Genomic DNA, 16,263 nt, shown 5'->3' with positions numbered 1-16,263 from the left:
GAGCATCTCCTGACTAATGGCCAGGCCCCTGACATTATGCTCGCTTCTCTCAAGCTCCATTCACACTCTTCCTAATACACAGTGACATTACTCTAGGAGCCAGTTATTTTGTTATATTTTAAAAAGAATGGGTAAGCAAGGGGAAAAATGCCTCTTTTTGTGCTCAAGGTCACAGAAGAGGCAAATTAAGACTCAGAACTTCCTAAGACTTGGCCCAGGACTTGGGAAATCAGGAACACTGACCTTTGAATACTGCTTCTGATGTGCCAAAACTATTTGCAGCTGAGTACATAAGAACATAAATAAACAAGAGGAAATACGTAAGGGAGACCAAGGCATACATGGTCTACTACAGGGAAAGAAAATACAGCCCCAAGACTCTTTTAAGGAGGCAGGTTGTCAGGACCTGGGGTCCCATGTGGTCCAGTGTGCTCGGGCAGAGAGTGGCACAGAAGAGCTGAGAAAAAGGCAGCTGAGACTGTAAATGTCACACAAAGAGGGCAGTACCACTGTTGGAGAGTGGCCAGATTCAAGGAAGCCATTCAAACACAGACAGGACACCTTGGATATGGCACACCTAGATGATTCGGAGACACCTGCACACCATCCTACCAACCAAGGAGACGTCCAGAAGATCCCTGCAAGACAGGAAAAAAGGACACAGAACACCTACTTCCATTCCCACCACATAAGGGGGGCTGCAGGATATGCCCTCAAACTACTGACCGAGCAGAGGGTGGAAGTGTGGACTCTATAGCCTGAAATCACCTAAAAAGTCAGAACCTGTCACTCACCATCAGATGACCCTGGGGGGAAGTTACCAACCCTCTCTGTGGCACTTCTCTCCTCTAAACTCAATAATGCCATTACTCATCTCATCAAAGCGCCAGTTCCTTCTGTAGGAACACATTTAGAACAATGTCTGGCAGAAAAAGCCATCCATAGGTTAAGTAAGCAGTGTGTACAAGGAACACATAGAGGTGATGTGTGCCTAAACTCTGGAACACAAAACATGACACCCCACATACACTTACAGGAAGACTGATAAAATCTAAGACACTAACATTCTGAGGCATGGTTGACTGCTATTATCATCATCATCATTATTATCAGCTGGGGACAAGGAAGTGATGGGCAGGACAGCTGGAGAAAGGGGTGGGATCAGAAATTCTCAGGAAGTCTAATGCAGTTTGACACCCAGGCTCTCCATGCTAAGAGCAGAAGATGGGACCAGGGGTGAAGGCAGCCATTGCTGGGGTTAGACACGACAGGTCAAGCTGACCGGTGTCCTCTATCGCAGGGCAGGTAAGAGTGCATGGGTGTGGGATCAAGCCACCTACATGCTCCTTCCATGGTATTTATTCTTTACCTTACCTCCCACAACACAGTCTATTGGTCCTTGCATGACACTCTACCTAAACTCTGGGGATGGTCACTGATCTCCCAATTTCCACATCCAGGGGCCTCATCTCCATTTTACTTGCTAGTTTCTTTAGCTACTTTTTGTTTGCATCTGGTTTCTAGCGCACAGCTCTTACATGGACTTAGAACTAGCTTATGCAGCCTAGGCTGACACAGCTTTTGGTCTTTCTACCTCCCATTCCAGAGTGCTGGGATTACAGGCACATGTCACCACCCACAAGCCTGTGCTTTTGGAACCTTCCTATGTCCTGGCTCTCACTCGTCTTCCTCGTCACTACTTTGCAGCCCCCTTTATGCTTACTGATCCCTTTAACCCCACTCAGGCACCTCCCTGGAGCTGCAGTCTTCTTCAAGCTCACTTGCTTCTGCCTTAGTTCAGACCTTTGTCTTCTGGGTCTGACATGGCCCCCTGCTGGTCTCCTTGTCTCCATCTCTGCAGGCCTCACCACTCTCATGTTGCTTCCAGAGTTCCTTTCTTCCAAACCAAATGTGGTCATGTCATTCTCCTTACAGGCCTCCCTACTAATGACCTGCACACACTCAATGGTGCAAGCCTCAACTTGAGGAGACTGTATAACCTCATTCCAACCTGCCCCTCCCTGTTTTCCTTCCCTACCCACCTATCGACACTGAATTTCTCACCATCCCATGACATGAAACCAGATACCTCTTCAACACAACTGTTGTGTGTGTGTGTGCGTGCATGTGAGTGGTTGTGGTATGTGCACGTGCATGTGTTTATATGTGTGGAGACATACAATGTGCACCTGTGTGGAGACCCAAATCTGAAGCCACCAGTTCTTCCCAGTCTAGCCAGAGAGCTCCAAGGAGCCCATTTCTGCCTGTCACGTGCTGGGCGTGCCTGCTCACTCTTGTGTGGGTTCTGGGGATTGGAACTCTGATTCTCATGAATGAGGAGAAAATGCTTTATCCATCCAGTTACCTCTCCAGCCCCCGGCTTCTATATAAGGAAATCTTTTCTTAGAGTTGATTCACATCATCTAAGAAATGTCCTCCTCAGCTTCCTTAAACAGCAAACGTTATTTTCTTATTTAAAAAAACGATTTATTTATTGTGATGTATGTGATGTATGTACTTGGGCAAGCATGTGACAAGGCACATGTCAGAGGCCAACCTGTGAGGTGTGGATCTTTCCTACCACGTGGGACTTGGGGATCAAATTCAGGTCTACAGGCTTGGTGGCAAGCCCCTTTACCCACAGAGCCCTCTTGCCATCCCTAGCTCTTTACCTTTTGAGTGTCAACCACACTGTGGTGAGGACTCTTTAGACAGTCCTGGCAAGCCCTGAGTGACCTGGACCATTAGACCCAGGCCCTCCATGGAGCCATGTGCTCCCAAAGCTCCACAGCCCCCATGAGGCCTGAGTGTGAATTAAAGAAGCCCTTCCACCTTCCACTCTAACCAGGTCTGTGCTGGAGTACAAAGGAGACCTGAGAAGCCCTGGAGCCAACAAGGAGAGGGCTGTTCTCACCGCTGTATATCCTTATTCTTCCACAAGGAGGCAGACTGGGCCTTTGGCACTCTTTCGATGAAATTCACCAGCTCTTCCATGAGAAGCCTGAGTTTAAACAAAGCATAAAGAACACTGAAGAACAATTTGCTGCTAACACTACAGCCGGGAATGGTGGATTCGCCTGCTTTTCACTAGCCTGTCTCATGAGATAGGCATTTTCAACTGATGTAAGAAGCTGACACATAGTTTGGGAATCAAAAATGCTCCAGTTAGAGCAGTGGTTCTCAACTTGTGGGTCTTGACCTGTTTGGGGGCGGGGGCGAGGGGGTATGAGAATGACCCCTTCACAGAGGTCATACATCAGAGAGCCTACATATCATATATTTATATTACAACTCATAACAGTAGCAAAATTACAGTTATATTAAGTAGCAACAAAAATAATTTTAGGGTTGGGGGGTGTCACCACAATGTGAGGAGCTGTATTAAAAGACTGCAGCACTAGGAAGGTTGAGAACCACTGGCATAGAGGGAGACATCAAGAACTAATTTGAAAGCTGCCCAAAAGATCTGCAGTGAGACAGACCTCTGCCATTCTGAGATAGACTACCCAAATACAGCTAAGGGAGCCCAAGGAGCACTGTACTCAGCTGGCTCACGGCTACACAGACATTGACAGCACCCCTGAAAACTAGATGATAATAGCTAGAAAATGAGCCTGGCAGCTCATCTCAGTAATCTTACCACTTGGGAGGCTTGAGGCAGGAAGATTGCCATGAGTTCTAGAGTAGCCTAGGCTACATAGTGAGTTCTAGGCTAGCCTGGGTTGCAGAATGAGACTGTCCTCCAAAAAACAATATATCCACCTTCCTACCCACCTAGAAATACATTTTCAATATCTGAATCCAGTTCATACTGATACAGATAACCAACACAGGGTAATATCCTCTCCTCTCTGTATCAATTTAGAGACAACAGCAACATAGACGTTTACTGGTAAACCCACGTAACATCCATCTGTTTCCCTAACTACGGTCTCCTTCTCGAGGCAGCAGTGCTGGCCCCAGCACCCCAAGATTGGAGGCCCAGGTTCATGCTCCTTGATTGCCATTGTTCTCAGACTACGGGACTTGCAATGCTTCCTCTCAACCAGGATGTTGTCTTGTTTTCCTATAATGGCAATTTTGGGTCCCTGGAATCCCTTCCTGTTTTTGTATAAGCTGTAGGTCACGTTTTCACACTAAAGGTTCTGTTTTATTTTTGATCACTAGCTCATCTTGTTGGGTAGTTGTAAGACACTAGAGTACAAGCTAACAGTTCATAGTATAATCAACCCTGGATATTGGATCCTGAAAGCTTTACCTTAAACTGGTTATTTCAAAGCAATACATTATGTGTGGATTTTTTTTCTTCAGTAATAATTTTCTTTCTAGGTTTTTTCCTTTCCTTTTCTCTAAGTAACTGATTCTATGGTAATGCATACCATCCGCCTACACTGTAGAGGCTTAGCTGGGGTAAGAAGAAAGGACAACCTTCTTGGTTGACTGAAGACTGTAATTTTTGATTTTAAGATTTATTTATTGTTGTGGATGGAGAGATGACCCAGTGGTTTAGAGCACTTGTTGCTTTTGTAGAGGACCTGGGTTTAGCTCCCAGCACCCACATGGTAGTTCACAACTACCTGTAACCCTAGTTCTAGGAATCCAAGACTTTCTTCTGAGCTCCACAGGCACTAAGAGCATGAGTGATACACAGGCATATATGTAGGCAAAACACACATAAATTAAAATGAATAATCTTAAAAAGTATGTATTTTTTCTGTGTATACATCTATGTGTGTGCACGCCTCCATATGCATGCATGTAAGCATGTGCCTGTAGAGCCGGGAGTGAGAGCCCCTGGAACAGGAGTTATAGGTGCTGCAAGCTGCCTGATGTTGGTGCTTGGAACCGAACCTGGGTCCTCTGCAAAAACAGCAAGCATTCTAACTGCTGAGCCATCTCTCTAGGCGCAAGACTGTTTACTCTTAAGTCCTTAAGAGTGCAATATTTCTTTCTGTCACCAGGGAAGGACAACTTAACAGCTTTAATTATTCTTCTTCCCTTGTTTTCTACAAGTTTCTATTTATAGTCCTCAGCAAATCATGAAAAAAGGGGATCTTTCCAAAGCAAAGTAATAAAGTATTTTCTTTTTCTTCTTTATTTAAATAAGCAAAGTTCTGTTGCTCTGACGCTTTCTGCTCTGGATCTTTGTGGCATCTTCCTAAGCCTCTGACCTCCTCAGTACCATTTACAGAGGAGCTGCCTATGAACAGCTATGCTGAAAGAAAGACCCGGACACTACCAGGGGTACCCATCTCTAGGCATCTCCGGTGAGCATTCCTGTGTCTAGAGAGTGGCATACTCATCTCTGTCCTGGGAAATAAAGTACACATTTCTGGTATCACACCCCACAGTGGCCACTGAAGGAGCTTGGCAGCCACACCTCTCACCTGCCGATCTGCATGGTGGGTTCTGTGGCATACACTGTGCCTGTGAATCCCGTGTGCTCGGTGATGTAGGGCAGCGCCATCATGCAGTGGTAGTTAGAGATGAGGATCACATCGACTGTAGACAGGTCTATTAGCTCGGTCTGAAGAGAAAGGGAGGGTGATGTGTGTCTGTGCCGGGGCACAGAGAGCAGCAGGACGGGACTGACAAATGATGCTGTCAGAATGTAGAGTAGTAGCTTTGCTTCTTCAGAATAATGAGGCCTTTCCCGCAACACCGCCCCCTCTCACCGTGGATGTGTCCTAATACTGACAGCTGACAGCCGGGGAAAACGGCTAGTCACGAGAACGCGGCCGGCCAGCTTACCAAGATCACTCTGCTCTATACATTTAGGAAACTGGTCTTCAAAAGGCAAATAGAGAGACAACTATTTTTTTTTCTTTTTTGTTTTAAGTTTTTGACTTTTCATTGTCTGGCTACCATACTCCTGAGATAGGTAACGAGAAAGAGAATTGCAGTGACTTCTTAGAACTCTACAGGGGTTTTTTTATGATCCCGCTTCTCTGCCTTACCACCTAACAAGCCTTGGCATACTCGGGGATGGGAGGTGGGCTCAAGCACAGACTGTAGGCATAGCTAGAAACTGCAGCTCACAGCCAGCAACTCTCCTGCACAGAGGAGCTAACCCTTAACCATGTGCTATACAGAGATTAAGCATAGCTGGGTCACAAGAGTGTGCAAAGTAGAGTGTCTTGTGTAGCTGTTAGTCCTGCTCAGAAGTAACAAAGATATTGATGACATAGCAAACAATAAGCAGTGTGGAATATCTACCTAGGGTGTGGGTATTTTCTGGCTGAGCGATTTAGCATACAAATGATTTAATAAGTCTGCCAGTATTGCCAGCATGTGAGTAAAGGACACTAGTGCCTCACTGCTAGAACAGTGGCATCTATGCTGTTGTGTAGGGAATTTCCTCTTAGACTAAATATTCCATCTCAGATGAGATGCAGAGGGCTGTCAGGGACTGGAAACATTCCATTCTGCAGGGGAGTTCATTAAAATTCAGGAAGCAAACAACACAAGGCTTCAGGAAGTCCCTGAAACTGACCTGATTCACTAAGCTCCTCCTTCCCCAAGCTTATAAACAGGAAGGACACTACTGAGGACACTTTCAGATTAGCAGAATTGTCTGAAAGGTGCTCAGGCAAACTGAGTTTTCTCAAAAATACACTCCAGGACTTGTCCAGCTACCTGTAGGTTGTGCAATACATTCCAGGTTTCTATCATTGGTGAGCCACCATCCATGTTGTGGTGGGAATTTGATAATATGTCATTGAGTCATTTCTGTCCTGCACATAACCCTCACCCATGTTCCTTCAAATATGACCAGTAAAACTCATTGGTTTACCAAGATGGACTGTTGTGGCATTCTTACATTGGTTTATTATTGGTTCCCTCTCTGGGGAGAGTGGCATATGGCAAGAACAAACCTAACGTCAAATATTCCACATCTATTAGCCTTAACACCACATTTTGCCCTGTGCTTGCAAGACAATGCCCTCATGATGGAGGTGGTTATACTCTCTGCTGCCTTTGGAACCACTTTTAAATAAGGAAATTCAGACGGAGTAGCAGAGGGACAAATGCAATGGCAGTTAAAGCAACACTGAAGCTCACATGCAAGGACACAAGAGGCAGCCTAAGTGTCCTCTTTAAAATATAACAATCAGCCCCAGAGCCTAGAATCACAGAAAAATCTGCTGAAGACAGTCAGAAAAAAAATTAATTCATGTACATTAATTATGTAATTATGGTAAATGATTACATAAACATTTCCCCCAAATAATTTAATATTTAAGCCCCATGCATGGATATTCACAAATTTACTTACATACTTTTAGTGGAATAATTTTACCTTTCCCAGTATTCCTTATAAGCATTTGGTCCACACACTGTGAACAGGGCTGCACACTAACCTGTACTGGATCATCCACAACACACAGTGTAGATTTGAGGGAAATGGGATAAAGCAGTTTCACGGGTTTACGATTGGTCTGTGTAGCTCACTGGACTAGAGTTGGTGCCTCTCATGTTTTCTCCAAGTGTTAACAACAGTAAAGCTGATCTATGGCTTTAGAACCTATAGCATTGTAAGTGCAACCCAGGTGCGCTGGGAAATGTGGGTTTCTTATTGGCAAGTTCCGTACTCTGGAAAAAGCCCCAAAGTCCTTGGAGCACTGGCCCACTTGCTCCTCATTCTTGCCCAGGAAGTGAAGGTTGCAAGAGTCAGTGCCATCTCTGATACCCTGAAATAGATGGGGAGCTTCCCCCTCATTCCTAAGTGACAGCTGCAGTGACAGACTGTCGTGAGTGAGGGCGGGGTCATGGCGCTTTTTCCTTGACTTATAACGATGATTACCAGCATAGTTTGCTTCCAGTCTCTTTCATCTTACCTCTGGTAAGCAGAATTCAGGCACAGAATCCACAAACACATGACCTGAGCACTCTTTTAGCTCCTAAAAGAGATGGAGAGGAAAAGTACTAAGAGATATTTAATAGATACAGTACCAAGGAAACTCAATCTCACCTAACTGAGAGGGTGGGAGGTTATTTTTAGACAAACTGTTTCCTATTTAGGTTCAGGTTGGCTAGGTGCCCGACTGAGGGTGAAAACACTGCCTGGCGGCAGATTTGGGGTTTGAACACATTCCCTGAGGCATCTTTGAGAAGTTAGGAAAAACACATGCTGCTATAATTTGAGATCCAGTGCTTCTTAAGAATTAGTTATCAAGTCAAAGTTCCCTGGGTCCTGACTAATATCTAAGGGGCCAGAAGCTGGAGAGGAGGCCACGGAGCCTGTGCTTATGACAAGAACCTCTGGTGACTCTCCTATGGTATCCGGTTAGGAGGCCTAGGATGATCACTTGGGAGCCTTTTCTTCCTCCCGCTAAGAGCTGAAGGGAAGAGGCCTAGTGAGGAGGAGAAGAGTGGGGAGCGGGATCCAAAGCGCTGCCACCACTACAGTGCATGTGTACGGTCTACTCCACAGAACACGTGCTTACTTGGGGTTATACGCCAACCATATTTATTCAAAAGAAAAAGGAAGACTTACGTATTAAAACAGGATCATACACACCTCCCTACCTCAGATGGCAGTGCCCACATTTATATAAAGCCAGCAATGGCTGGCTATAAGAAAGGAGGCTGAGAACAGATGCTCAGGCAGGGTGCTGTTTTATTGGTTCTTCTTCCCTGAATTGGGGGTGGGCAGTAAACAGAAGGCAAGGTGTCTAGAGATGGACATGCTATGGAGCCAGGCTGCATTAGAGCAGCTGCACGCACTTCCATGTGGCAACTCAGAAGCATAGCGAAGAGTCCCGAGTCCACTGAGAAGAAAGAGGTCTAGACCCTCAATTTGCCAGTTCCCATGTAGGGAAAACTAACTCCTAGACAAAGCCATGCATATAAGAGTGCTGCACTTATATCAGAGCACACTGAAGTGGAAAGGCTAGGGACCCAGGTGGGCCCCTAATGGGTAGGCTGCAAAGGCCCCAGAAAGCCACTGGCACTTGCAAACACATGGTAGAGTTTCTAGATCATCACAACCAGAGGTCTATAGCTTCATAGTCAAACCAGGCGGGGCTTGGCAGTGTCCTCTGCTCTTTTCAGAAAGGGAAATACACAACTTTAGTTCACCCAACAAATATTTCTACATGGTCACTGTGATGGTTTGTATATCCTTGGACCAGGGAGTGGCACCATCTGAAGGTGTGGCCTTGTTGGAAAAGGTGTGACCTGGTTGGAATGGGTGTGTCACTGTGGGTGTGGGTATAAGATTCTCACCCTAGTTGCCTGGAAGTCAGTCTTCCACTAGCAGCCTTTGGATGAAGACATAGAACTCTCAGCTCCTCCTGCACCATGCCTGCTTGGATACTGCCATGCTCCCACCTTGATGATAATGGACTGAACCTCTGAACCTGTAAGCCAGCCCCAATTAAATGTTGTTTTTTATAAGACTTGCCTTGGTCATGGTGTCTGTTCACAGCAGTAAAACCCTAACTAAGACAGAAGTTGGTACCAGGAGTGGGGTATTGCTGTGATAGGCCTGACCATGCTTTTATTTGAAAGAATGTGGATTTTGGGACTTTGGATTTGGAAAGCAGTGGAATGCTTTAAATGGGGCTTAATGGGTTATTCTAGTAGGAATATGGAAGACTTTGTTGCTGGGAGTGATATGAACTGTGCTGACCTGGCCCAAGAGATTTCAAAGGAGAAGAATTTCAGAATGTGGCATAAACACTGGTTTTGTGGTATTTTGGTGAAGAATGTGGCTACTTTTTGCCCTTGTCTGAAAAGTTTGCCTGAGGCTAAGGTGAAGAGACTTGGATTAATTGCATTGACAAAAGAAGTTTCAAAAAAGCCCAGCAGAGACTTTGTTCTCTGGTTAAGTCTTTTGAAGAGAAGTTTGAACAAGCATAGCAAGCTTAGAAAGAAAAAATATAAAATATATGGTTCGAGTATTAAAGGGGTACCAGGAAGTGAAATGGAGCAAAATCTTGTGTTCTAGGAGATAAACGATTAAGGGAGTGGGACCTTGGGGCAAGAGTCTACCCAGCTTAATTAGATCCAGGCCACACCTTCAGATGGTGCCACTCCCTGGTCTAAGGATATACAAACCATCACAGTCACACACATGTATCTAAATTTACCACAATCAGAATTACTCTATGTCTTTATTTATTCTATGAAAACAGGAATTTACTGGGGTCTTTAAGGCTTCTTCCTCTTGAATGCTGCTCTTGTGAGCACCATGTCACATGAGTACTGATAGGATGAGCAGAGAGAGAGAGAGAGAGAGGAACAATTCTTAATTACATGGACCCACTAGCTAAAAACAAATGAGCAATTATGCTTAAAGGGAGATGACTCCCGGCTCCTTCAAGATGAGGCCAAGAATGAGCCACCACGGGCGGTTCCAATCCTTGCCTTGCCCTTAATAGGGCACTGTGGTCTTCCTCCTCACAGTGCTATGCACTGGGCTTATCCTAGGATGATAAAGTCTGAGGTCTGCAGGAGACACATTTGCCATTCTGAACACTTACAATGTCACTGTCTCTCACTCACTACTCCCCTTTAATGAAACACTCCCACATACACAGGAAAGTCACTTCACTCACGATGCAATGGTAATGCAATGCTTTTGAGCCTCTCTCAAGGATAATGATTTATAGCCAGCAGGAGACCCAGGTTGAAATCAGGCACAAAGGTTCCTGAATGTCACATAATGTTAAAGTCAGCTATGAGGGAAATCTAGTTTCAAATTATGCACCTGGCTTGCACTTGAGTTTGGGGTGCAGCTATAGGAATTAATTTTGAAAAAAAAATACAACCCACGCTTCCTCAGCAGTAACTGTCTTACTCAGATGAATCATGTGAAAGATGTTTAAAGTCGCTCAGCTTTTCAATTTTGAAGCTTAGGTGAGGATGAATGATTTAAAGGACCACGGAGGGACATGGAGAAACGCTGCAGGTTTTGATCTTCTACCTCAGACAAAGTGTGCCTATTTCACAGTTTTAATTTTTTGTTTTAAGCATTGGGATCTCATTTAATACGCTGACCAAACTCTAATAAGAATCACCTTTATGACCCTAATTACAACTGTAGACAGTTTTCTTTTTCTGGTGATAAATTATTTGCAAAGTATTTAAGACTTTCCCAGACACAAATGTGACTCAAGGCCAAGCACAGACAGTGTCTAAAGATACTTAAAGATAGTGATTAGCAGGCCTTAAAGACCCTGACATGCATCTCAGGGGTTGGGGGAGAGCACACAGGAAACCACACTCATCCTTGGGTCACCAGCAGGGCTCTGACAAGATAGACGGCTTTCCACTGTGCACAGGCACCTGACTGACAGGACAGGTTTCCACTGTGCACAGGCATCTGACTGACAGGACAGGTTTCCACTGTGCACAGACATCTGACTGACAGGACAGGTTTCCACTGTGCACAGGCATCTGACTGACAGGGCGGCTTTCCACTGTGCACAGGCACCTGACTGACAGGACAGGTTTCCACTGTGCACAGGCATCTGACTGACAGGACAGGTTTCCACTGTGCACAGGCATCTGACTGACAGGGCGGCTTTCCACTGTGCACAGGCATCTGACTGACAGGATGGCTTTCCACTGTGCACAGGCATCTGACTGACAGGACAGGTTTCCACTGTGCACAGACATCTGACTGACAGGGAGACTTTCCACTGTGCACAGGCATCTAACTGACAGGATGGCTTTCCACTGTGTACAGGCATCTGAATGACAGGATGGCTTTCCACTGTGCACAGGCATCTGACTGACAGGATGGCTTTCCACTGTGCACAGGCATCTGAATGACAGGATGGTTTTCCACTACGCACAAGCAGGCTGCAGTTTTTGTTTTAGACATTACCTTGTCCAAAAAAGCATTTCCGTCTTTTAGAGACCATCCGGGAAGATTAGATAGCCTGGGGCTGCAAAACAAAAATTGAATTATCTTGAATACATTATAATCTTCAGTGAGTTCATGATGACTTTATATTTACCATACAGTTAAAAGTTACTGGCAGTGGTTCTTACCCAAATTAACTGAAAGAGGAGAACTAACCATGTTGTATTAAGTTTAAGAATCCATCTTGGAGCTGGCTATGGTGGTCCTAGCCTATAATCCCAACAATTGTGATGCTGAAGCAAGAGGGCATCACGTTTGAGGCTAGCTTAGACTATACAGTAAAACAAAATAAAACAGCTGGGTATTATGGTGTGTTCCTGTGATGGAGGCAGCGACTCAGAGAGCAGCCTAGGCTGTGCAGTCAGATACTATCTCTATTCCCAGAGCTGGGAATAGAACAGCTGGGTGATAGAATGCTTGTCTGTCACATGCATGGCTCCAGGTTAATACCCAGCATTATCAGATCAAAGCAAAGGGTGGCTATGTGGCACAAGAACAGCTTAGAATAGAACTGGAGATATTAAAAGAATTTATAAAGAGAGGGAAGGAAGGAGTGCAGATGAAATACTGAGAGCATTCTAGGGCTTCCGGTCACTGACTATCTTGGCTTTATCTTGCTTGAGTTGCACAGCCATTGTGAGTGGAGACAGAATGGGTAGCTTCACAGGCTTTGACAAAGCTGTCTTAGGTTAGGTGCTGGGCTGTGAAGTCTAAGCAAGTGAACACTGGATTCAGTGCTACAAGTGGATCACACCAGGTCTCCTGGAACTCTTTGTGATTCTATGTATACAAGTATATAAACGAAGAATATAGGACTGGAGAAATAGATCAGAAGTTATGAGTGAGTCTTGTTCTTGAAGGACCTAGGCTTGGTACCCAGCACCCACACTGTGTGTCTCAAATCTGCCTGTAACTACATTTCCAGGTTATTCAATGTCCTCTTCTGGCTTCTGAGAGTACCTGTAGACACACACAGTACATGAAAACTCATGTAGGCACACAGACACAACACACAATAAAGTAAACAAATCTTTGAAATTAAGAACGGAAACCGAACATTTACTAATAATCATAAAGAAACAATCCTTTGGCATCCATATAAGCTTACCATCTACTAACGATCAGAGAAAGCCTGCCTACTAATGAGATGGCTATGCTTATTAGAAGTCTTGGTGAAATATCTGACTCTGTAGGAAGCAGATTCCTTCCACATTTTTTTCAGAGTTGACCAACATTTTGATCTTGTAACCATAGATGTTGAGAGTGACGCTGGGCATGAATGTATGATTTAACAGACGACAGAAACAGGGCCATTTCAGAAATAGTTGGGCATTCTATCCTCACTCCAAGCTAGAATTCATCCAACAGTTTATGAAATTTAAGCCAGCAACTCAAACAGCAATGTAAAATTGTAACTGTGTTTATTCTGTGTGTGTGTCCATGCCAGGGGGTTGCATATGCATCATGGCATTCATGTGGTCAAAGGGTAACTTTCAGGAGTGGCCTCTTTCTTTCCACTAGGCGGACCCTTGAGATCAAACCCAGGGCATCAGCTTTATCCTGAGCCACCCTACTTGTTTCTCTGTGTAACAGCCCTGGCTTCCTAGAATTCTCTCTGTAGACCAGGCTGGTTTTGAACTCACAGAGATCTGTCTGTCTCTGCCTCCTAAGTGCTGGGACTAATGGTATGTGTCACCACTGTCTGGCTGGAAATAGCAATTTTTAAAATCAAATATTCTAACAAAATACAATCTAAAGATACACCCAGATTTACTAACTTCACTAATGTACGAATCTCATAATTGCACATAAGTGTGGCAGGAAAATATTAAGTCTTTGTTCTCTGTAATTAAACCATTATGTTTTCATAAGAATGAAAAATCCTATATGTATAGTCAAAGGATTGCAGTTCATGACATGCAGCCGTCTGGGGTGGAGTTGATACAGGCAGTGTGCACGGGCACTGCAGAACATGATGCTGTGTGCTGGGGACCTGACTGCAGCGCAGGCACATGAGGCAGTACAGGTGAGGGCAGGTAAGAATTCCATTTGACTCTGAATTAATTTTTGGTCATTGGACAATTCAGAAACCAACTCTTCACAACCAACTCTGTAGGGTCCCAATCTGCAATTTAGGAAGCGTGTGGTACTTGTCACCCATGGCTTCAGTTTCCACTTATGAAAAGTGAAGCTACTTTTCCTCAGAGTTATAAAGTGACTTCCTATCCAGGTGAATGGTTTCTAGACGGTGAGATTAATTTTATGTACAGTATAAAGGCTGAATGAAAAAAAAATACAACAAAAAACCCAAACAAACAAAAAAAAATTTAAAGGCCAGCAAGAGAGGTTTGCAGTAAAAGTGCTTCCCAGGCAAACCTGAAACTTGAGTTCAACCCACAGAGTCCATGGTAGGAGAGAAGCAAGTTTTGAAAGCTAACTCCTGACCTCCATGCACGGACTGTATGCATGTCCCCACCACATACACACACCCCCACACACACACTAAAAGAAATTAAAAATCAACCATTTATTTCTAATAATTGGATTTTGCTCTCTATATTAGAAACCTGAAAATGCCAGTAATTCATGAGAAAATATTAGAAAAATGATGATCGGAGAAGAACACATAACATTTAACTATTTTAGAACCATTTCTTTGACACAAAGGATACTACTAAGTTTTTTATTAAGACTTTTTTTTACAGTATCCTAGTATGAAGTGTATACATCTTTAAATCAGAAGATAACAACAACAACAACAACAAAGACAAGATGCATTCACTTGTGAGACTAGATCTTGGTTCAGAGTCTATCTTAGAGAACATGGCCTAGGGTTGAACTCAAGTTAACCAACAAGCCAACACCTAGCACCAGTTTCCAGGTTACTCCCCATCAAGCCTGCCCCTGGCACTTCACTTCCTAACAACACCAATCAGGAGGAAAGCACAAGCTCAGTTTATGATTTGTATAAGCTCCCAGCACCCGCCAATTACTTTAAAGGGCAACACAATTCCATAATAGTCCCTGACTCAGATGTGTGCCAGGCTAGAAACCCCCTTGCTTGTTTGCTCACCTCTATAAATGCTTGCCTGAAACTGGGCTGGGGCTTCACCTTCCCATCCTGCTGTATCAGAGACAGCGGTGGGGCCCATTAAAATCAGTTCCTCGGTGGTCTTTTGGGATTCATGAAACGGGCACAACACTGTTCTATTGAGTGTTAACAGCTCATTACTCTACTCTGATCAAGTGTAGAAAACAGGGAGGATTGTGAGCCTAGCCTTGAACGGCTGAGCAGAGGATATGGGGGACTTCTGGGATAGCATTGGAAATGTAAATGAAGAAAATACCTAATTAAAAAAAAAGTACAAAGGAAAAAAAAAAGGAAAGAAAACAGGGAAGAGCCTCAGCAGTTGGTCCAGTGCTATAAAGCTCAAGGCGTTCACTCCCTTACGTAGCGTCTTTATGTTAAGCACCCACACAGGGAACCCTGACTGTGGATGACACACACACTTGTCTTCCCATAAGGCAAGCAAGACAACAGCCAGAGAACAAGTTGCTCAGAGGACGAGGCACTAAGGCAGTGGCAGTAGTAGCACAGAAGATGTATAGTAAGGACCAGTCTAGGCAGGATCAAGAGACTTCCCTAGGCATATGACCCCACTGAGGTCTGGAGCACCAGGACCCAGGGGAACCGTGGTGGAGGGTCTGGGTGTGGAGAGCTAAGGGAAGGCAGCAGGCATTTTCACCATGCTAGCAGGAACCAGGAGGAAGCTAGGGCCCAGCGAGAGTGAAGAGCTGAAGGGACATGAGAGCAGTGAGACAAAGAAAATACTGAGAAGTTAGACAAGATTAGGCTTGCATTTCTACAGGATGACTCTGGGGAGGATGGAATCCTATGTCTTCTGATAAGAGAATAATAATTCCAACCCAATTATGAGTAACCTCAAATACACCCACATGAGAAGACTATAGGTCTAAAAACATCAAGGTCATTAAAACAGATAGATTGAGAAACTCTTCTAGATTGAAGGAGGCTCAAAACCAGACAACTGAGTACAGTGTGTGACCAATACAGGATCTTGGATCACAAATTTTCCTATGTTTCTGTTATAAATACTGTATAATGAAAGCTCGTTTGGTAAAATGGAGAAATACAAACAGATATCCAGATAAAGACTTAAGAAGGAAGTCAGTCAGGTGTGGTGATGCACAGCTATAATCCTAGCCATGAAGAGGCTGAGGCAGGAGGATTATGAGCTTGAGGGCCATCTGGTCTGGAAATGCAGCTCAGTAAGAAATGCTTGCTAGCATGTGCAAGACCCTGAGTTTAACTCCGAGCATGCCATAGGCACAGACAACCCACCCCGAAATGTGCACTACAGCAGAGG

General features: G+C 44.5%; 1 protein-coding gene across 1 annotated transcript in view; it reads right to left on the bottom strand.

Annotated features, from left to right (window-relative positions):
• Positions 1-16,263, bottom strand: part of Ints9 (integrator complex subunit 9) — a 92,597-nt gene that overhangs the window by 41,973 nt on the left and 34,361 nt on the right. Inside the window, exons 3-6 of the mRNA XM_021181570.3 lie at positions 11,837-11,897; positions 7,839-7,901; positions 5,388-5,527; positions 2,915-3,001 (exon numbers count right to left, since the gene is read on the bottom strand). Coding sequence (XP_021037229.1) covers positions 2,915-3,001; positions 5,388-5,527; positions 7,839-7,901; positions 11,837-11,897 — 351 coding nt within the window. The remainder of the gene's footprint in view (positions 1-2,914; positions 3,002-5,387; positions 5,528-7,838; positions 7,902-11,836; positions 11,898-16,263) is intronic.

The sequence above is a fragment of the Mus caroli genome, unplaced genomic scaffold, assembly GCF_978045245.1.
Source record: "Mus caroli unplaced genomic scaffold, Mus_caroli_1 scaffold_12, whole genome shotgun sequence".
NCBI lineage: Eukaryota > Metazoa > Chordata > Mammalia > Rodentia > Muridae > Mus > Mus caroli.
The sequence above is the reverse complement of the archived record's forward strand: the minus strand, read 5'-3'. Positions and strand labels throughout refer to the sequence as shown.